Below are 23204 nucleotides of genomic sequence, written 5' to 3' on the forward strand. Positions count from 1 at the left end.
GCAGCCCAGATCTGGACCATAAAAGCTTCCTGATTCCTCTTACCTGAGCCGAGCCTGTTGCTTTGGACAGCTGCTCCTGCAGTTGAGGAATGTGCTTCTTGACTTCCTGGATGTCTTTGAGCAGCCGGGGAGCCGGAGTGCGGTTGTAGTCTTCCTGCAGGAACTGAAAGGGTTCGAGGATAAGAGGAATCGCCCCTCATCATAGTTCCCTGGTTCCTGGTTTTGAAGGCCAGGTTGGACCAGTTACTGGCCCAAGCAAGGAAGTCCCAGGAAAGCCCTATTAGCTTTCATACAATGCCTGGGCCACTGTATGAAATGAGAACTCGGCTTCCCAAGGAGTACTGATGAGATGTTACCACTTATTCCTCTAAAACTCAAGACAGATTTAATCTAAGACTGGATGGGAGACGGGTTTCTAAACGGGGCTGATTACAACTATGTTAGGTCGTTGCCCCTCCAATCTTGGCTTAAAGGGAACAGCCATTCAATCGATTTGAACAAGGAATTTCCGCCTCCCAAGTTTTTCTGGTTTCTTACCAGCAGCATTTTCTATTTGGCAAACAAAACACAGAAAATTACGTTAGGTTAAATGGCATCCCCCGACTTTCTCTTAAATTTCCTTTTTGGTACCTCCAGTCGTTCCTCTTCTTTCTGTAGCATCTTCCTCAAAATCTCTACTTTCTGGTTGTGAACAATGTTATTTTCCTCCTAAAAAGAAAAGATGGCCAGTTCTCATTTCACAGTCTGACTCAACTCAAACAGATTTCCCACAACATACAAGTCTAACAACCTTATTAAGCACAACCACAACAAACCTTAACTAAGCTTTAATTAGATTCAACTATTATTTCAATTTCATTCCCATTCCAATGTTCCTCTCTCTGCTACTGCAACAGAAAATCATGAACATGTGTGCGTGTGTGTGTTTATCTGTCTATCCAGAGCAGCAGATCAGACCAATTGCAAACACCCTCTCTAGTGCTATCTTAGTTCCATCTTCTCCTCAAACTTTTCACATAAATGATTCTGTTGTGACACATAAAATAATCAAGAGTGATGAGTTCCGGAATGGGTATCTTAACCGCAAGCAAAGTAGGGCAAAGAACTTTTTCCAGCCATATAGTCTAATCAAAATCAATGAATATCTTACCCCCATCAGCACCGGACTGGTAATTCTCTCGGTGTTCCCATGGGATCCAGGGGAGTGAGGTGATGTCATGATGGGAGACATATGCCCAAAGGCAGCTGCTGAGTCCACCTCAGAATCAGCCAGTGGAATCTGGGGCGACCCAGGTGGGCGCCCCTGCACAGTGAGCGCTACATAGGAACCCGCTGCAGACAGAAGATGAAATGCCATTATTTGGGAGACGAGGGACAAGGAAGACTGGAATTATACTTCCTGTTTGTTTCAAAATAAAAGAATGGGGTTCACGGAAGGGCTACTATGGCTTGACGTCAAGGGCAACATACAAAGGCAAGTTCTTCCTCCACAAGGAAGCAGAATTATACACGTATTTGAGAAAAGGCAAATAGTTGTTTTGCATAGGTGGATTAATTCAGTACATCACTGAGATGTGTCAGTGATCCAATCTGCCTGCCTGATCATAAATTCAAGTATGTCAAATTTATTCAGCTCGTTTATAGCCCTCAGTTTCTTTAAGAGAAAGTGAGGAAGAAAGATGCTAACTTTTCTTTAGGGAAGTAGAATGGAGAAGGCGGGGAAAATGAATCAGAACAGCATCATAACAGCAAAGCCCTAATATGGACTCAGTAAAGACAGGCAACTGGATCAATTGCGGATGTTCGACATGACAAAAATAGAAAGTGGGATAACACAGTAGAAAAGTGGAAGACAACTGTCAATCAAAATACATTCAACAGGCTTGAGGGTTTCTTGAAAATGTTTTTTCAAAACTACACTCTTAGTTTTTCAAATATGGGATATTTTTCAATACTATTGTTAAATCAAATTCTTGGAAATATCATGAGAGTTTGATTTCCATCATCTCTTGCTGAAATCTCTTAAAAGAATATGTAAAGTTTAACGTAGCCTAGTTTAACATAAAGCAGCTTGAAAAGCATTTACTTACACTTTATCAGCTTAACCACCTCCAAATGGTTGGAATGTGTTACCAGAGTTCCATTCACCTACCGAAAGATAACAAATGAACTTATTTTGATTTTCAGCTTGGGTTAAGACAACCAAACTCCTAATCTACAGAGCTAAACTGATTTAATGCTCTTTATTAGGAAATCTGTCCCAATATCATGGTGAACAAAAGTATCATCCATGACTCTGCCACCTCTTTTAAAAAACAAGATCAGCATACAGAGCCTATATTTGTAAAACAGAAAAATACTGCATTTTTTTTTTTATGGGCACAGTACTCTGCAACCAAATTTTACGGATTCGGAGGGCTAATTAAGAAAAAAAAAATCAACTGCACAGTTATAAGCAGGAATTCTGGCTTTGCTTCCATCAGGTTTTAAGGCCTAGAGCTGTGATGGCAAACCTATGGCACGTGTGCCAGAAGTGGAACACAGAGCCATCTCTCCAGGCACGTCAGCCATTGCCCATTGGTCTTCCAGGTTTACTTGGTCTTCATGTGTACAGGAGTGCCGGAAACCGGAAGAGCAACTCCCTGGCGCACATGCGCCAGCCATCTAGTCTTCACGCACACATGTGCGGGAGAAACCGGAAGACCAGGTTGACCGGTGTGCATGCACATGCCAGAAACCAGAAGTTCAGTTTCCTGCCACACACATGGGTGCCGGGAAACTGCTTTTCTGGTTTCCAGAGCTCCCCCAGGTGTGCACGCGTGCTCCCATTTCGGCACTCAGGGCCGAAAAATTCACCAACACTGGCCATGGGCATGAAGTTGAACCGAGTGCCATTTATATCAACCTACAAAGCAAAATTACTTTAAAGAGCAGCTGGAAAAAGGCACTTATTGCTCACAGTAAAACACTAAGTTCAATGGACTTCAGATGCTCAAATACCTATGCTCAGACTGCCTCTTTTTATCTCTAATTCAAACCCCCCCCCCCTTTTGGTATAGGCCTGGGTTTTTGTTTTGTTTGGAAAAAAATAATTTGCCACTTAACATTCAGTTTTAATGAACACCCCTCACTGCACCTGTACATCAAAAGAAGGGTTTATTTGTACTGCTAATTCTAAACATAGATAGACAGCCTGCATTTCAAACTGTTCCCAAGAGGTTAGGTTTAGCAAAATATATACAGTGATGAAAACTACTGAAGCATTCCTACTTCTCACCTCCTTCCAATTTATTTTTCCAGCACTTAATGATCCTACCTTAATGATTCGGTCACCAGTTTGAACCCCAGCCCGCATGGCTGCTCCATCTAGAGAGAAGAATCAACTACTTAGAATTCAATACATTATTTCTAGCATTTCCAGTTATGCAAGGTATTGTAAAAAAAAGTGTCTTGTTAGCAAAAAATTAGAAAGGGCGTGGTAGCATCTTTTCCAACTAGCATGTTTTACTAAAAGGCATAAGCTTTTGGGGAACTTCGGCTCACAAAAACTCATCCCTTTTAATAAAATGTATTTGCTGGAATATGTTCTGCCAGACTCCTTGCAGTGTTTGCAAGGGCCACACTGAACAAAGAATGACTTAAGCATGTTTTTACAGCACACAACACATTTATATTTCATGCATTACAGTTGCACACTGCAAGATTTGTGTGATAGGACTATAACAGACACAGTGATCCTGAATCAGCCTACTTACCTTCCTTGACGGATTGTACAAAGACTGGATTGTCACCACTGACTGTTAACCCAAATCCATTTTCATCCCGCTGAATGATAACACATCGTTGAACTAGACCTGTAGAGGGGGGGCGGGGGGATGACAAGGAGACCTCAGTGTAGGCATCAGAGAAAAATCATATGCTGGTGAAAGTTTCTCAAAGTCCACCAAAGGGAAGAAAACCAAACATGGAAGATTTGGATAGAAGGCAGAAGATAGTAAGGCAGTTGCCTTTCAAGTACTGCTAACATGAAATAGAGATATCAAGAAGTTTGCTTTGTACATTGATCATTTTAATAAAGAAGAATATTTGTAGAGGGTCCTTGGTGGTCTCTGAGCTTATGTTACCTGATGTTACCTAGTTTGAGTAGTGAAACGTCTGCAAGAAAACAACCAAGCTCAGAGAGAACCAAGCCCCCCTCATTGATCATATTCTAAATATCTTTTCAAAATTCTTCTTTAAATCCATAGTTTGGCACAGTGGTTAAAATGCAATATTTCAGATAAACTCTGCCCACTGCCAGGAGTTCAATCCTGATTAGCTCAAAGTTGACTCAGCCTTCCATCCTTCTGAGGTCGAGAAAATGAGGACCCAGATTTTGGGGGGCAAGATGCTGACATTTATAAAGTGCTCAGAGAATGCTGTAAAACACTATGGAGGGGTATATATATCTAAATACTATTGCTATTGCATCATCCCATACATATAATCTTTCCAAATAAAATGGATTGAAATGTCTTATTCTCAAAAAGGACGTAAGATTCACTCAAATGTGCGTACATATTTCCACTAGCAGGAAAGTAACCACTAATAAGCTATTTAAATTCTCAGGGAGTGGAAGCTGATCATACTTTGAACTCATTATTACAAAGTAAATTACAGCCTTGCACACTCAACTGCGAGGAATGATCAGTCAAGTTGCTAATCTATTAAATGCCACGAAGATCCATTTTGTACTCATTCAGATGTTTGCAGCTATAATATATTATCTATATTTCAACAAAACTTTAATTACAAAGGATGCAATCTGTTTCTTTTTTTTCCCCTCAAAGAGAAGTCAATCATTTCAATCAGATGTGGGCTAAACCAATGAAAGAGGATCAGGATTTCTTCGGTGTCCAACTCCAAATACCTTTCTGTGCGTTTATGTTCAGAGACAGCTCAGATTCAAAAATTGTAATTATCAAGGATGCATCTCATTAATTGATAGTAAGCTCCTAATTAAGCAATACATTGATGCGTTTGGGAATCACAAGGACTCAGCACACAGTGATTGATTCCACTCATATTCTCTCCGATTTATGGATACAATTATGTTGAATCACACTAAGGAGCTGAGGTATTGAGCTGTTTTTTGTTTTGGTATGACTTTAAAACTGACGATCCAATCATCAAAGTCTAGATTTGTTTCACAGGGTGTTACCTTGGCAACAAACTACCAAAACAGCTGGCTATTTAATTAATAGCACTTCTTATAAACTGGGCCAGGCCTATCGCAGGGTAATATCATTGCATTTTGTAATGCAGAGATTCTTGAAAGATATTGCCAATTCCAGATTGAAAATTGCCTATTTCACTGTCTCTTCCTACTGTGCGGAAAAAGATTTGTCAAGGTAATAGGCTCTTATTGCCCAGATTCTACAAAAGAACAACAAAAGGATGTTTCTTTTATTAGATATGGTGTCCCGATTGCTCACTGTGTAGCTTCCTTTGTCATAACATTAGGCATAAAATAGCTGAAAGCTACAATAATTGTAAAGGGGATTTCTCTATTTAATGAGGTAAATACTATGCAAACTCAGTGAAGATTAACTTTAATGTTTTGTGTCTTGCTCTGGGTAAACCCTGGGTAACAGTCCATTGATACATGGATAATAAAGTAGAATAGATATGGATTGATTTTTTTTATTAAAATGTGGCTGTATATTTTGGAAGCTGCCTCATAACTAAGACAAATAATTGACCTGAATAAGAAAGTGGGAGAAAAGTGCAAAACATCCAATTGCTCAGATAATTGGCCAATTAACTTTAAATACAAAATTATGTAATACTAGAGCAAAATTAAAGCATTCATGCAAACATCACTGGGTAGAGCTCTATCAAGTCAGCTATTTAGAGCACATATGTGATGGGTAAACCAACTTTTAATAAGAATAAAATCTGATACTGCAATAATTTTTGATAAATACAGTAGTTTGAAAATTCATTATGTAAGCAATTGCTCACACATAAGAACTGAAGCATTTTTTTCTCTGCCTATGCACTAATTTCATTTTTTTAAGCCTCTAACAAAATACTTATAAATAAAAATGCAACCACAAGATATCTATGGACTATTTCCCAAAGAAGGCTAATTGGATAGTTTATTCTGGTTTGTATACTTGGTTTAACCATGCTATCAAGGTAGTGTCAGTTGTTCTATACAGAATAGAACTGGTTATATTTCTGATTTTAAAAAAGTCTCCAAACAAAAGAAATCTTGAGTATCACTTCACCTCTGATTGTAAGGAATTAAATATTAGCCTTAATTCAAAAACATGGTATTGAAGGTAAAGTGTAGAGAAGAAGTAAAGCCAAATAAATGAACCACTACTCATATAAATTGCCTAACAGACAAAACTTAGGAGTAAGTACATCTTCCAAGAAAAACCTTTAGCAATTTCAATCATGATCATGAATAGTTAGTTTTTCTCTGAATATCTTCCTAATTTTGTTTCCAAAACTGCTATTGATTAAATGTTTTAGAATAGATGCCTTGTGACACTTTCTAGCAAATTTCATAAATATAATTTAAGAGAACAACCTTTAAAAAAGGAACAGGTATTGATCCAGATGAAGATCTTCTATTGACTGAAACTGCTCACTCATACCTTGATATTATGTTATACTGTGGTTATAAAAGCAGAACCAAGAATTTTAAAGTATGATTTTTGCTTATAGTTATTGCTTATAGCTATGATAAAGACCTAAATAAATGAAATGGAATAGCACAAAGTATCCATCTGGAAAATAAGGCAAGCAAATGTATAAGAGATTTATGAACCTTAGTTTTTGTTTACATTGTGTCTAGTATATGCAACAGTGTGTTTTAAAAGCTGTCAAGGTGATTGAAATAAATAGTAATCTTAATGGCTAGGTGATTAGAATGCCTTGATAACTTAAAAATAAAACTAAGTCATACTATGCCATAAATGTTTACATTTAACTCAAGATCTGTATGTTTTTTTGGTTAGGAAACTACAATTTCTGTAAATAACTTGATTTCAACATGCCTTCTTAGAAGCATTTAAATGTCTAAAATTACTTTCCTTGAGATCAAACCAGAATATTTATCAAATAATGCAGGTTTAAGATAAAGGCTTGGAACTGTGCTGTAGATCTCTTCTTTCAGAATGTAAAGGAAAATAACATTTAACCATTCTATAGCAAACATCCTTTCAGGTGTTAAGAAACAGAAAGACTGAAAGAGATTGATCCACACTAAAATGGCATTCCTTACTTACTTTACATCTTTCCATACAGCAATCAAGGTCTATGGACCTTTCATTCAGAAAAGGAATTTCAATAGTTTTCATCTCAAAAAGGTAACTGCCACAGCCTTAATCCCCTTTGACACTTTTAGATATTTTTTCCCAATGTCCAAAAGCAAGCAGAAAGACTGCAGTCATCAGCAATATAAAGCACAGTATTTTCTGCTGGAAGGTTCTTAAATAGCTTCTCCTATCCAAAGCAAATATTGCAAACCTTCCGACAGATTTCAGGACTAGAAAGAAGAGGGAGAAAAGGAAGCAACCTAGGAAAGCAAATGACTACTGCAAGGAAAGGAGAGGAGCTTTCACAGTTCAATTGTAACTGAACATAGAATTTTTGCAGGAAGTCTGAGAGGAAACGGATTGTGTTATGAAGTCATGCTTTATTATACATGTTTATGAAAAGTCAAGATACAGCATGCAACAGAGAAAACGAACTATAGATAAATGCTAATACGCATACTAAATATTCCCATAAACAAGATAGATTAGTTATATAGCACACAAAAAAACTTTGTTATGCAGTGGTTTCTCACACTAGGTACATTAGGAAAGACTAAAACTAGTACTTACACCTCTGTACAATAGAATTGCATTGCAATTTCTTAAATTGTTATGTAAATGGTTTTTCTGAATGTAGAAAAATGTGCAAATAGCTGCAAAGGGACTATATAAAATCACCATAAAAGGATTTTAATCTGATAAAACCACAGTTGCAAACAAAGTTTTTTTTAAAAAAAAATGTTTTTAAAGAGATGGCTGAGCCTTTTTTTATGGATATATCTGCAGCCTCTTATCTATAAATCAAAGGGACAGAAGTATGTATTTTATAAAACTTTCTGTCTCTATACAGAAGAGATAGGTTTTTTTGGGGGGGGGATCTAAGGAAATCTTTGGGAACTGGTTATGAGCAACAATTTTAACAGCTTTCGATGTTTCAATTTAAGCTATATCCAACTATTCATAGGGTTAAATAGTAGCAGATAAAAAATTAAGGTAAACTATAAAGGTTTCTATCATGCAATTAACTGAAATGTCATTGTAGTTAGAAAGTCATCCATTCCATGCTACAGTTCTATGGAATTTTTAAAATATTTCATATGATAAAAGAGGTACCTACACAAGGGCCGAGAAGCTAAAAAATAAATAAAAAGACTGTCCCTTTTTCAAGCAAACTGCTATCATATTCCAAAGAGTACAACTCCACACTTTCAGAAAATGGTTTTACCTACATAATGGTTAGTGCCAATTCCTCAAACTTTCCAACCCAAAGAAAAGATGTCATTTAGATCCTGGAAGACAATATAAAAAAACATCTAATATTCGCTACAAAGGTTAGTATCCACCAGCAAGCTTGCACATTTAAGCCACATTAAAAGCTCAGTCCTTTCCCCTGATGCAAAGCTAGCCATGCATAGCAGGGAAAAGGCAGAGGCCTTGCGCGTACAGAACAATTGAACAGAACACACTGAACAAAGGCACAAGGCTACAGTGGCTGCTTCAGCTTACCATATGTCTCGGATCTACTCTCCTCTGAGCTATACTTTGTCTTCCTGGAGGAGCTATCTGCACGAAAGCAGGAGAAAAGGAGAAAGAGATATAGGAAATATGGAGACCAACATGGAAAAACTTCATTAAAAATGATTTCTACAATTGGGTTAATTCATGCAAAACACAAACAAGATATGAGCATACAGAGATGATAACATCTGAAATCAGAATGTGAAATAATAGTAGTTGACTGTATAGATAACATCAAATGTAAAGTTACAGAAAAAAGAAGGCATCATAATCAAGCTCCCTCCTTTCTATAGTAAAGAGTAATTGGAAAAGATGTTTTATAAATATAAAAATATAATGCACAGCCTTTTATGCAAAGCCTTATATTTGCCAATGGTACCCAGAAAATAGTTAATATTTGAAGTATCCCAACCACAATGGGAAAGGGAGAAGTCTTGGTTAGTTTAAAATATATATATTTTTCCCTCCATCCTTGAAATAGGTAAGGATGATGTGTTGCTTCATGGATATGTCTTCTTAGGAGATATGCTGTCAAAGGATCCTGAATATGTCTAATCACAATGCTGTAGGGACATACAAAAGTATAAATATACTTTCATTCCTTCAGCTATTCTTATTTCAATTATTTTTAATGTCCATTTGTACTAATTTGGCAACATTTGGGAAATATCAGCTACTTTTATATTAAAAGCCCAACTCTTAAAAAGATCATACTTCATTCACCCCCACAGTCAAACTCTAAGGAAATATTCTTTTTATGTTGCAGATGGGGAAATGCTACATTATGTTTGTTATGCAGGGAATAGCCAATTCTCCAAAATCCTCATCTAGTGAAGTATAAGCAAAGAGAAGGAATAAACATTTCATCCCAACACAGCATATGTTTTTTTTTTCTCTGTAGTTATACATCTTCCTGTGTCACACTCTGCGATGGTCAAAGTTATTCTCATCTGTGGTAAATTCTTGGGAGAATAACAGACAGAATAGCTAAATTGCACAAATGAAAAGCAACACACCATGTGGGGCCAAGAGGCTCACCCGCAAAGCCAGTCACACAGTTAGGAGCATACAGCAGTCAGTCTGGGTTAGTAGGTTGGGGTGGGTGGAACCTTCACATGCAGACTAATTTCCAAGACAGCATTAGACTCTGAATGCAATACAGATGGTCTACAAGTACAGGGAAACAAAAGAAAGAAAATGAATGTGTCCAGTTAAAGTTGATAGAAATATAAAATAATTGAGCTCAACTTCACTCAGAAGAAAACACTCCTCAGCTCCAGAGCTGAGGGTTGTTAAGCATTTGCTCCATAGACAAGCAAACTAACAGACAGTTATCTACAGAGCAAGATTGAGTACTGAAGAGAAAATGGAATACAAGACCCACCCAAAGGAATTCCCAAAGACAGGTGAACTGAACAACATTGCACTTTTTAAACTGCTGCACCATAATCAAGAAAAAGCCTGCAAAATAAATATAAATTTGTGAAGTTCCTCATTTCCATGGCTCACATGGGCTAATTGCTAGTGATATGGCTTTTTCTTTAAGAAAACAAGAATGATCTGCTGGATCAGACCTCTGGCTTGTCTATTCCAGCAGCCTGATCTCATAGTTTCCCAGCAGATGGCCTTGAGAGGCAATAACACTGCCAGATCAATGCTAATCCTGTCACCCCCTATTAATTGGAAGGAAATATATATATATACAATTGAGTATAATCACAGGCAAATGAGCAAAATGTAATGCAGTTTAACACTGTTGGATAGGCTTCATACATCTGTTTCCTGAAGCTTTACACTCAAACAAAGCTGGAGTTTCTAACGCTTAAATCATAGGCTCACAATGGGCTCTGTTCGTAAGTACAGAAAGGGTACTACAGGATGGTACATTCACAACACTAGTTTTCCAACTAAAATAAACAGAGAAGAACAGTCAGAGTCTCAAACTGAATCAAAATAAGAACACAGGGGAAAACTAAAACATATCTGTTATATAATCTGCACATTAAAATATGTCCTCTTTAATGCATAGTTTTCTACCTTGGTCTTCAACTTTTCTAGGTAGATTTAAAACAAAGTGCCATCTGCTATGCAACTCCAGAAGTATATAACTCAAAAACACAAGGATAAAGAACAGTGTGCAACCCCACTGACAAAAATTATGCAATTAAAGTGGAAAATTTAAAAAAAAGGGCAGAAACCCTGTTATTGCCCTCGAAAAGAATATTGGTAAAAGAGGTTTGGCAACTTTTTAATTCCAAAGCTGGACAACAGGAAGATTTGGGTGTTCTTTGAGATGTGAAGGTAATTCTACCTGTTGGGTCAAAATCATGGGCACTAATGCAGCGCTCGACCTTCTGCTTCTTGTCTGCTGGAGACTCTCTGCTCAGAATGCTGCCATGCCTGAAGCCAAACAGAAAGGGGGAAAAAAATCATTTTTTAAACTGCATTACATAAACTGAGCTAATTTTAAGAACCCCATTAATATATGCCCATTTTCCATATTGTTTCTATTGGGAGAAAATAATTTACCCAAAGGCAGGAATCCATGGTTCATTTCTCATGTCTCAGATAAATTCAATCTGGTTAGTGGGGTGCACCTAAATATATCTCAAACCTTCCGTATTGGTTTAGTGCAAGATGGGAGAGGACCAGAACTTACTTAGTAGATGCAGAAAATCAAACCTTAAAAACTTACCTTGTAGGTTTTTTGAGGGGAAACCTGAAAAGCAAAATAACAAATAAAATAATTAGTACCATATAAGTTGTTTCCAGATTACAAGAAATCAATGTAATACATTTAAGGATAATCTCTTTTATTACTTTGATTTTAAGATGCACAAATCTGAACTGTTGTTTGGGTTCCCACAAAAATACTAAAGAAAGATGGAAGATTTTAACCCCATGATATGCTCATGGGATTCCATTCTATTACACAACAATTGTAAAGGTATCTTTCAGATAGTGATTCTATTACATAAATATTCTATTCCTTTCTTCCACATGAAAAAATTCATACTTCTTCTACTTATTGAAATAATTCATTATCATAAAATTACTGGAATCCACAAAATGAGATGCATCGTTAAATTTGTCAGGACAACTAATGTTCTAGTACACAATTCAGCCATTCATTCAGTCAATCAACTACAAAATAATTTACTCCTAAATTCAATATAATAGATTTTAACAAATATACACCTTATCCTAAGCTGTTTAAAACATCTATTAGAAAAGTATTTAAGAATCTGTTGCACACATAAACAATTGAGTAACTCATTTTACTGTACATAAAACTCTCAACTGAAAATTGGCTATAAACTGTATAGCATTATAATGCAATTAAGCAGCTTTGTTTCAAAGCTTAAAAAACTTAAATAAGATCAGTATTAGCATTTATAGCATTTTTCAATTCTGTTACTAAAACATAGGGCAAATTTGTTTCTAGGTTTAGAGAGAAACATTTAGAAGTGCATTACTGAGAATTCCATATTTATTTTCTCTACCTTCATCTTTCTACATAAAAATCTAGCTTCCAAGCGAAACTTGGAATGTCAAGAGGACAAATTTTACAAAAGGCTTCTGGGATAGATTCTCAGAACCTTATCGGCTGCAAGCCAGATTCCCGGTTTTCCCTCCTTTCATCCATCCTGAAGGGGAGGGAGGAGCAAATAGAGTAATGATAGCAAAACAGACAGAGAAAACCACAAATAATCTGATATATTGCTATTATGCACTGCCACTCCTTAGAGACTGGGACCTTAGAATGTTAGTCTTTCCCTTCCACTGTGAAATGTTATCTCTTACCGATAGTATGCATAAAAGATCAAGATAACAAATTAATTTAGAGAAATGTCCTGTCTTTATTAAAATCCTGCTCTTTTCTGTATAATTCAAAAAAAGCCAACGCTAACTTTAATATGCCATCACAAACAAAGCATATATACAAGGGGAATATTTTGACTCGTATGAATTAGATATTTCACAGAAGATGATTATATGCTGAATACATGGTTTAATACCAAAATTACCATGGAGGTAAAACTATCTTTCCAACATACCACACTAAGAATTATTTAGGCAGCATCTAAGAATTTAGGCCGTTCCCTGCAGCGTGTTTTTATGTAAAATTAGGGTGTTCGGGTTCAATAAATTAAATAGTTCCGGATATCAAGGAAATCCTTTAGATATCACTCCAAGGGCTTTAATATCAACAGATTTCTTTTTCCATAAGTGTTCAAGATCAACTTCAAGCACCGGTATGTCATAATTTTTTCCATGCTTCGACACTAGCATCTGGTATAGCAACAATGATGAACCACCATATTTTTCAGAGTATGACACACCGTTCCCCCCCAAAAAAGAGGGTGAAAATCTGGGTGCATCTTATACACTGAATGCAGCCATTTTTGACCTTCCGAAACACCGCCCTGCTTATCCCATTTTTTGCAAAAAGCAAGGCATGCAGAAGGTTTGGGAAGTCTGCAGAGTATTCCTGGGGGCTGCAGAGGGCAAAAATGAGTGAAAACGGGCCTGTTTTTCACAAAAATGGGGGTGTTTTCGCCTTCCCTGCCCCCAGGAGCACTTTACAGGCCTCCCAAACTCTCTGCACATCCTGTTTTTTGCCTCCAAACCCTCCCACGTGTCATTTCACAAAAAATGGGGCAGACAGAGGATTTGGGATGCCTGCACAGTACTCCTGGAGGACAAATACTTTTTTAAAAAAATTACCTCTTCAAAATCTTCATGCGTCTTATACTCCAGTGTGTCTTATAGTCCAGAAAATATGGTATACTTTCGTCTTTTCAATAACTGTTATGTCAGGCATGTTTTGAACAAGAGGACAGTCTTATTTTAAAACTATACTACACCTGTGTGAATACTGTATCATCCCACTCCTCTTAGAATGAGGCTTTGTGTTTATTCAAGAGAAGTTCTACAAAATAAGCTCTACTGCACTGATATTGTGTGATGATTCTTACAAAAAGTAAAAAAAAAAAAGGGCTGCGCTGAGTTAAAAATTGCAACTGCTATTGTATTGCTTATAACAATGTACTGAAGAGGCAGAGATAGTCAGCACTATCAAAACAGGAAATCAGAGAGGGGCAGCCAACTGACAATCCTTACAAATTATCTTGAGATGACCACATCAGATGATATTGTATGACTCATCCAAAGTATGTGTACAGTATTTATTTTTTCTTCAGGGAGGACTAACACTGGAGGCATTATTGTATGATGTCTGAAAGGGGTTCAAAACTGGCACAATATATTCCACTAACTTTTCAGCCCATTTCAAACATTAGGTCTTACTCAGCAAATTATAAAAACAGTATGTTTTTCAAACATATACCACACTATCATACATAGAATGCCATATCAAATGCAAAGTTGGGCCTCTCTGAATCCCACCCTTAAGTAATGAATTAATGTCTATATTAGAAAAAGTGTTATGCAACAGCTGAAGTTTTTTTGTTTTGTTTTGTTTTCAAAATTTGAGCCAGTCTTGACTCTTGAACATATAAGTAGCACTCAATTAAGTGGGGTAGGGCCTGTAATTCTGGTCAAGATATCATGGCTATTAAGTGGATCACCATATCCTTTCACTTGATTTTAGAACCATTTTTGCGACTGATTGTCGCAACAGCCATTAAGGAAATCACATGGCTGTTAAGTGAATTACGTGGATGTTAAGCAAATCCATTTTCCCTAATTAATGGTTTTGGCCACGGGATGCTGCAATTAGTCACAAATGTGAGCCAGCAGTCAAGGACACAGAATGCAATCATGTGACTGTGGGAGGGGGACAGTTGTTACTTCAAGAATGGGTTGTAAATTTTTTTTAGACTGTTGTAACTTCAAATAAGGGAAGCAGTGGCTCAGTGGCTAAGACGCTGAGCTTGTCGATCAGAAAGGTTGGCAGTTCGAATCCCTAGCGCCGCGTAATGGAGTGAGCATGTAAAAATAGGGACCACTTTGATGGGAAGGTAACAGCGTTCCGTGCGCCTTTGGCATTTAGTCATGCAGGCCACATGATAATGGAGATGTCTTCAGACAGCACTGGCTCTTCTGCTCTGAAACGGAGATGAGCACTGCCCCCTAGCATTGGGAACAACTAACACTTATGTTTGAGGAGAACCTTTTACCTTTTAACTTCAAATAATAGTTAAGTGACTGGTCACTAAGCAAGGACTATCTTGATGGTATTTTCAGGAGTGGTTTTTGCCACTACCTTCTTCCTAGAGCTGAGAGAGCGAGACCGAACAAATTTACAAAGCTGGTTCCAGGACTGAAACTCACTGCTTCCAAGCTTCTAGCCTTGTCCTTTAATCACTACCCTGAAATGGTTCTCAACTGAAGTATAAATATAGTGAAACTGTAAGAGTTTAGTTACTAAAGTTTCAGCTATAGTCTAGCCATTCAGCCCTCGTTGGAGCAAGCTCTTTAGCACTGTTCCATGACACTGGTCCTTGGATTTTTCCAAAAGCTGATGTCAGGATATTTCACAGAGAAAGAACTGCATTTACAAAATCAGCAGGAAAGGAGGGCTTCCCCAGCAGCTATACTCAATGTAGCCATTGTACTGCACTGTAAGTGGGAGCCAGAGTGTTGTCAAAGGCTTAACTTGCTGCCGAACTTGTGCTCACTTAAGAAAAAGGATTTTTAACTACAACAAAAAATGTCAAATATTTCTCCTATCAAATACTGTTCTTCCCAAAAATATTCACTTTTTTACCATTGATAATTCATTCTACAAACAGGGTAGTAAACTACTTTAGTCATAATGAACCTGCCAATCAGAACTGGCTTCCATTTTTCTAGTTATTCTTCGGTTTAATATATTTTATTTTCATTTTCATACACTCACATGTATACACCATACAGTATTAAACAATAATTGCATCAATTCCGCTTGTCAACAATGCCCCAGAAAATAAAAGCCCAATATACCTCTTCCATTCTTCATACACCTCTTTCTTCCCCCACCCTCCAACTTTCTATCTTCCCTCCATCCTCCTCCTCTACCCTACTTCCCCTCGCCCTCTACCACTCCTCTCTCCAGATCCGCTCCCCCCCTTCCTTTTCGCCTTCCCCCCCCCACCCTCTCTCCCATCCCTCTCTACCCATCTTTATTCTTCCCTACTCCTCCTCCCCTTGGTGTATTTCCACTATATGTTAATGTACTTGGCTTATCCTATTTTTAAAGAAAAAATAAAGAAAAACAGTATACATGTGAAGTCACATTGCACTGAGATTTAACACATCTAACACCACTAGTTATTCTTAATTTGCAAATAATTACTGGTAAACAGCATGGCATTGAAGAGTTCTATTTTATAGATTTCTAGTCACTAAGATTCTGTTGTATTGGGCAAAACCTGAAATTCTGAACCAATACAATAAAGTTAAGTTGAGAAAAATCCCTCTTCTATTAACAGAGAATACAATTTGATAAACTGAGTCTATAAAGTATGTTATTATTTATATATAAACTTTGTATAGTTGCCCATCTCATTGAAGACAACTATGGGTGGCACAAACAACTATTATGGGAAGCAAACAACATTTTATTAATAACTTTAAACGAATCAAAATAATTCTAGAAGTTTGGCTCTGTAATTATGACTTTGAGAACCTGGAAGACAAAGTAAAGAATATAAATATATCAATTACATTTAATAATTTGAAACTCAAGCATGCTTAATGTAAGATCTACCTGGAATCTTTTGTTTCAAAAATATAAGATATAGATTTCCATGCAGAGATAATCTAAATAATCAAGGGAAGGCTTTATAACTCAATGACTGAAAACCTATGTCTGATGCAGGAGATTCGAAATTTCGAGCATCTTTCAAGGGGTTGGGAAACAACTGTGTCTAAAAATAGGCAACACTGAGCTAGGTGGATCAAGAGTCGATTTTCATATAAAGCACCTGTTTATTTTACCTACCACAGTCATAACTATAATAAGCCCAATAAGCTTACAGCAATTTTAATGGTTGTATCTATTAGCTGCATTTCACATGCTTTGCATCATTAAACAGCTATTAAGATCTTCTACTTCAAATCTGTGCAAGGAACATTACGATAATTTTAGACTGTACTTGAAGGAGTTGAATAATTAGATTTCCCAAGTATCCAAAATATTTTCATCTTCTATGTTAAATGGTACTGAAAATTAAAATCCAATAAATATGACTAGAAGTTCACAGAATAAATTTCTGAGATTCCTAGTCTCTATTTTTACTATATTTCTTGCTGTATAAGCACAGAAAGCAAGGAATAAGAGTACATTTGTTAAAATATATGAATTACACATTGGCATATGTTTCATTGTATACGATTCTCACAACATATTTGATCAATCAAATAGAGGCATATAGCAACAAGGACTGGCCCTCAATAGCTTAAAATGTATGACTGTGAAATAACCCTGTTAAAAACAAAGGATAAACCACAATTACTGGCTCTTCTCCATATAATAATTTTATAAATTATTCTTCTAAGGTGGATAATCTTTATGGTTTGACCAGCAGGCTGAGCCTTTACATTAATGAGGTATAAAATTCTATTGATCATTTCATTCATCTTCAATTTAGTTGCTATGATCAGCTGTACTGCGGGATCTACTACAGTAACTCCTAAAGAAAAAAAGATTTGCTAAGAATTTCTGGATAGTCAGGATATAAAGAGCATATTATTTAATTTGAATAGCAACCAGGATCTTGCTCCTATCAAGTCTGATCCTTGGTCTGTTTAGATCAGTATTTTCTGCCCTGAGTGGAACTTCTCTAAAATTCGACACAGGCACCCTATCTAGCTTTGCCTGAAGATACTGGAACTGACATTTAAAAAGCATATGATCTCTAACTCAGCTCAAATTTATTTGAGCTCTAAAGTTTCTAAAGCTAAAAAAAGACCATCTTATGCAATACAAAATCTTTGCTGTTACTAATTGAAAGAAAGCTGAAGATTTATAATGCCTTTTTTAGTGAACGATTACATGAGGTGGCCTAAAGACAAGAGTAACTGGAATGATGTTTTTCTAGGAAAAAATATGCTTCCTCTGTTTCTTCTAAAAAAAATACTTCAAATAAAATTAGTTTACAGCATCCTTCTTCTACTCAGTGTATCTAATTCACTTCAATGCTTTAACAGGCGATGATAAAAGTGAAGTCTTTTTTAAGTCAGGTTGATTGCTGATAACTTAATGGAAACATTCATGTATAGATGCGATTCACTACTGTCTACTTACATGAAGTTTTTTTCAATTTCCCTGTCTAGCCTTGAATATACTCGCTGGTGATCTCCTATCCACATACTACCAGGACCAATATTTCTGAGATAAGGTGAGTGAGGTGCTGCCACCTGCTGAGACATGCATTATCTGTGATAATTGCAAATGGATATAGATACTTCCCATGTTGTCACAAAGCACCACAGAGCCTTTTATCAGCATATTATTCAGCATATGTGTCAATATTGACACATATTGACAATAGAATCTTTCAAATTAGTTGTTCAAATTCTGGACCGGTGATATTATTGAATATTCAAACTGACAACCTAATAAAATATACAAACTGACAACCTAATTCGCAGACTGTTTTTTTTAAAAAAAAGCAACAATAATGTAACCCAGCCAGTAATCATATTTCAAAGGGGTTTACAGCAAAACTCCACTGATCCAATTTTGAAATTGTCAAATTAAAATAGATTGCAGTCTATATAACATTTGTTTTCCAAAAAGCCCCATATTCCCTGGTTCATTCCTATTAAATTAGCCACCTTGATTACTAAACACAGTGTTTCCCTCTTACAATGTTGTTAAAGGCAAATAAGATATTCAATACCATTATAATCATTTACTAACACTGAACAATAACTACTACAGAGACATTAGCCAGCCTTGCGTATGGGTAAATCACAAGCGACTTCTTACAAAGCAGGATAAGGGTTTGCATTCAGCTCAGAATCTCTGATCAAGAGAACAGTATTGCTGCCTGCTTCCTCCATGCAAGACATCTTTCTTGGCTGTCAAAAAGCTTTGTTCTCAAACAGAGGCTAACCAGAGCAAAATATGCTTTCACAAAATAGAAACCATCTCTCAGAAAAGCCAGGGCACAACGATAACCTAGCTGCACAGAATACATATACTAACTAGTATTATATATATATATATATATATATATTGCTTGCCATATACTCTCATAGTAAGCTATTTCCCAGCTTCTTCTTTTTTTAACTGCATCAGATATAAGGAAACAAAGACATGGAGATTACCTGGGTTTAAAAAAAAATTATCCAGGAAAAGTCATTCCACTCAAAAGCCAAATCTTAAAAAGAAAAAAAAAACCTGCTATCTATCTGGTTTTGAAGGTTTCTTTAAAGAGATGCTTTAAAATCACTGAAGGCTTTTAATCAGTTGGGAGGCAGGAAAAAGGAGGTGGGGTTTCATCAGTTTTCCCTCCCAGTATTTGCTGAACTGTGTGGTGTTAGGAGAGCAGCAAAATGGATTATAATATAGTTATTTATATTGCTCTTCTGGAAATATTCCTACCAGAAAGAATTAGTATGCTTTATATCTGGGCATTCATTTATCCTGAATGGTCAACTAAATTAAAAATCAAAATAGCTTCAGCACAAAGCAAAAGGTAAACATGAAAATAACTGATATCAAAGCCATGAAATGGTATGAAACAACTTATCTCAAATTGTCTCCAGAGTACTGAAGTACAACATCCATCATCCTAAAATGCAGAAGTAGAAGGCACTAGAACAGGGAATACTGAATCACAGTTTTTTGCTTTGTAGTATTTTTATGTGTTCACTTTTTAAAGAAAGATCAGGCATTCCGATATCTTATTTTTTAGATAAAAGGGAATTGATCTATTATAATTGACTATGCAGTGACTGTAATAGCTTCAGGTCTGGCTACTTCTCCATTTTCTGGCACATGATGGACGTGCTGCCACTTCATCAAAACTGAAAGTATTACTTTCACAAACACTTTTAACAAATTTCGCATTAGACGTTTTATCCTTCACAACCTTAGTTTTTAATTTTCTTGATCCATAAACAGAGAACAAAATGATATGTAGGAAAGTGAATCTATTATCATGTCTCCAGCAACTGGTTGTCATTATAAAAACGTACAATTCTTTCACCACAAAAGGCTTTATTCTATTTTAAAAGGGTTCCTAATTATCTTGCTATATGGCTCATTTACTAAGATGACAATTAATGCTCTAGCTCACCTCCCACTATTATACAATTTTCACAATGTTTTCTTTTCACTGTCCATGCTCTACCTGGTTATAACTCCAATTCTACTCTATGCTCAACTAGATTTTTGCCAGGCTCCCAATGCTGTTTTTCCCTCAACTTCTCTCATTTAACCCTGTTGAATATTTTTACATGGCTTCCAAGTTAAGAACATTTTATTTGTTTGCCTATTGCTGCTTTCCTCTGGTCTGCCAGGTCTTTCTGAAATTAACGCCTGCCAACTATAAGCCACATTAGGAACAATATTCAGAAATCAAGGCCTTCCTCTGGCAGGAGGGAATGAACAAAGGTTAAGAGATCAGTTCAAAGAGGAGTTAGCAACTTAACCAACGTGCGGAAGACAGAGAGCAGTGGAGGGACATGTTTTCTTTTTCTGCCCCAATAAACCTAATTAGGATTGTGAGCAGTGCTGGCAGGAGAGACATTTCTTCACGCTACACTGTCTGTTTGTGTTTGATTAATGTAAATCTTCTCAACTCTAACCATGCCCTAGGCAGTATGATGGCTGCAGTTCTGTTAACCAGCATCTATGCAACTGAAGAAAATAGACAGTGTTTGTTGCAATGTTCATGTATTTCACAAGATGTAATTTAAGGGAGAATATAATTACATTTTGAACAGAAATATCAATTTTCATAATCAATGCTAAGGTAGAAGATCCAATTTGTTCCAATAATGTTACCAAAATGATATTAGAAACAATTACTATACAGTATAATGGATATTTTGTTTATATTTCAGTTTACTGGAAAATACATCAATATGTGTCAGCATATAGTTCAGCACTTCATTTCTGAATGTTTCAATGCATGGAATGACACAGATATTGTGATGAGGAAGAAAAACATCAACCAATTCTGGAAGATCTGTTCCTCATTCTTTAAATTTCTCTTAAGTATTAAGTAATCCAATCACCTCTTGTCCCTCTCCATAAACAAATATGGTGTGTTACTTAACTTTTGTTGAACCTGACATTATCCAGGTTGGGCCCATGTTTATTTTTTGCCTTTTAAATTGAGATATTTAAATGAGAATAGGCAGCACATAGATTTTAGAAGAGATAAGGTAGCTTACCTCTTGTCTTTCTAGGATAAAATATTATTTAATATATACTAACGAACATTTAACATGCAACATAATGTAAAACATTTTAAAACAATGAACCTATAAATAATAATTAAAATACCAGAGAATTAAAATCTTCTGTAAATTTTAAGTTATTGATAAAGCCTGATTTGGGCTAATCAATGCTATTGCTTTTTAATATTGACTCTGCTATAAAGCAAACAATACTTATAAAATATTCTGCAGCTCTAAAAACAAAGCTAGCAGAAATCTGAACACACCTGAATTACTGCATTTACCAGCCATGCCACCTACGAAGCAATTATTACCGAGAAATAGTCAAGTACTACATTTGCAGAAATGAATTCATACATTAGATTAATAAATAAACAAATCTTCAATGTTCATGAGTTTATGAACATGATAAATAACAAAAGATCTTAAGAAACTTGAAAAAGTGTTCTTTGGTACAAGGCAAATATATTAATAAATAATTTTAGTTTTATTGCCATTTTTTTATTTTTCATTTCATTTTGCCTGCCTGTTTAACCTAATTATGAATTGTTATATTCCTAGTTCAACAACTTGTATCTCTATTTATAAAGAATATTTTGAAGTAAATTGTGTCAATTAGTTTAAGATTAAAGAAATCATATTTTAAATTTTATAAATCAAACATACCTTTGTGAGCAACAAATTCATTTTACAATGCCACAAAGTAACTTTACATCACTAATGTTTGCTAAAGTCAATACTGCATATATTTCAAGTTTTCTCAAAATGGCTTCCCTTCCCAAACTCAATTTGTTTTGCTTCATTGCTTCAGGCTTTCAGAAAATATAAGTGTCTATCAACAAGAAATCCAGTATTACCTTGGTTTTATATTATAGGTTTTTAGAGTATTAGTCACACAATTAATATCCTTTTGTTTATTGATTTAAATTCAATCGTTTTTTTAAAATCAGGCTGAGTTTGAAGAACACTAGATGCCAACACAGGTGCCTATGCACATTAAGTTTTTAAGTCCTACTTTATTCTTCTCTGTTTCAGTTTAATAGAGACATTATTCTTTGTAAGAACTCACCAATCAAAGCCTTCTGACATAACAACAAAGTAGCTGTAAATATTTATATGGAATTCACAGACCTTTACCCCAAATGAAAAGTCAGGCATGGGAAATGAGCAGATTCTCAGAGCTGTGCACAGAAGATATGGACAAATCTCCAAGGAACTGAGGCCTCATCACTAATGGGAGTTGAATGGCAATGAATACATACAGTGCTACTAAATAGCCTTAGATTTCCCTTTGGCAAGATTTATTATCAGTGATACTATATGAACACCTTGAGAATACCAAAGAGCTCACAGAAATTCAATTTCTTAATGAGAAATGCAAAACAATACCTTGGGATTGACAATAAAGTTTATGACTAAGAGTTTAAATGCTAATATTCAATACAATTTATCACCAGAGAAGAAGGTGAATATATTCAGCCAGAAGGGGAGGAAAAAATATTGCAGATGTTCAAACAGAACCAATTTCTGTTTGAAAAAGTATATATCTATTTTAAAAATGAGTCTGGAAGGTACAAATACAATTGACTCCATCTCCTACCTTTTTTCCAAAGTTCAGCTGTTACCAGAAAATAATTCTGCAATATTGCCTCATTAATTTTGGTAAGTAGAATTATTTTTCCACATAGTAGTTAAATAAATATTGTGGCAAATAAAAATGTAAGATCTAAACACTGTTATTTATATAATTTCTTAAACAAAGGACACTCAGGTGTTCTCTAACATTAAATAAACGAAAATCAGTTGGTTACAAGCTTATTAATCTTGACATACTTCTTTATACAGTAGTTATGTGAAAAGAATGTAAATGATACACCACAGAATAATATATAAACTTCTAGTCTACAAGGTTTCTCTACAAAATTTACAAAACCAGTTTAAGGAGAGGATACAAATTGGAATCAGTATATACATTCTGGATTTCTGAATGTTTCTCAATTTTTCTAAAATACT

The 23204-nt window shown here is 35.8% G+C and overlaps 1 protein-coding gene across 5 annotated transcripts in view; it reads right to left on the minus strand.

Annotated features, from left to right (window-relative positions):
* Positions 1-23204, minus strand: part of ARHGEF12 (Rho guanine nucleotide exchange factor 12) — a 62974-nt gene that overhangs the window by 27371 nt on the left and 12399 nt on the right. For 4 of the 5 annotated variants that reach the window (XM_032228861.1, XM_032228860.1, XM_032228859.1 and 1 more), the window contains 9 exons: positions 11524-11547; positions 11140-11228; positions 8817-8873; positions 3756-3854; positions 3317-3366; positions 2091-2148; positions 1151-1332; positions 631-708; positions 44-163 (listed from right to left, as the gene is read on the minus strand). In XM_032228861.1, coding sequence (XP_032084752.1) covers positions 44-163; positions 631-708; positions 1151-1332; positions 2091-2148; positions 3317-3366; positions 3756-3854; positions 8817-8873; positions 11140-11228; positions 11524-11547 — 757 coding nt within the window. The remainder of the gene's footprint in view (positions 1-43; positions 164-630; positions 709-1150; positions 1333-2090; positions 2149-3316; positions 3367-3755; positions 3855-8816; positions 8874-11139; positions 11229-11523; positions 11548-23204) is intronic. The other variant, XM_032228862.1, reaches the window with a different exon arrangement.

This window comes from Thamnophis elegans, chromosome 13 (assembly GCF_009769535.1).
Source record: "Thamnophis elegans isolate rThaEle1 chromosome 13, rThaEle1.pri, whole genome shotgun sequence".
NCBI classification, from domain to species: domain Eukaryota; kingdom Metazoa; phylum Chordata; class Lepidosauria; order Squamata; family Colubridae; genus Thamnophis; species Thamnophis elegans.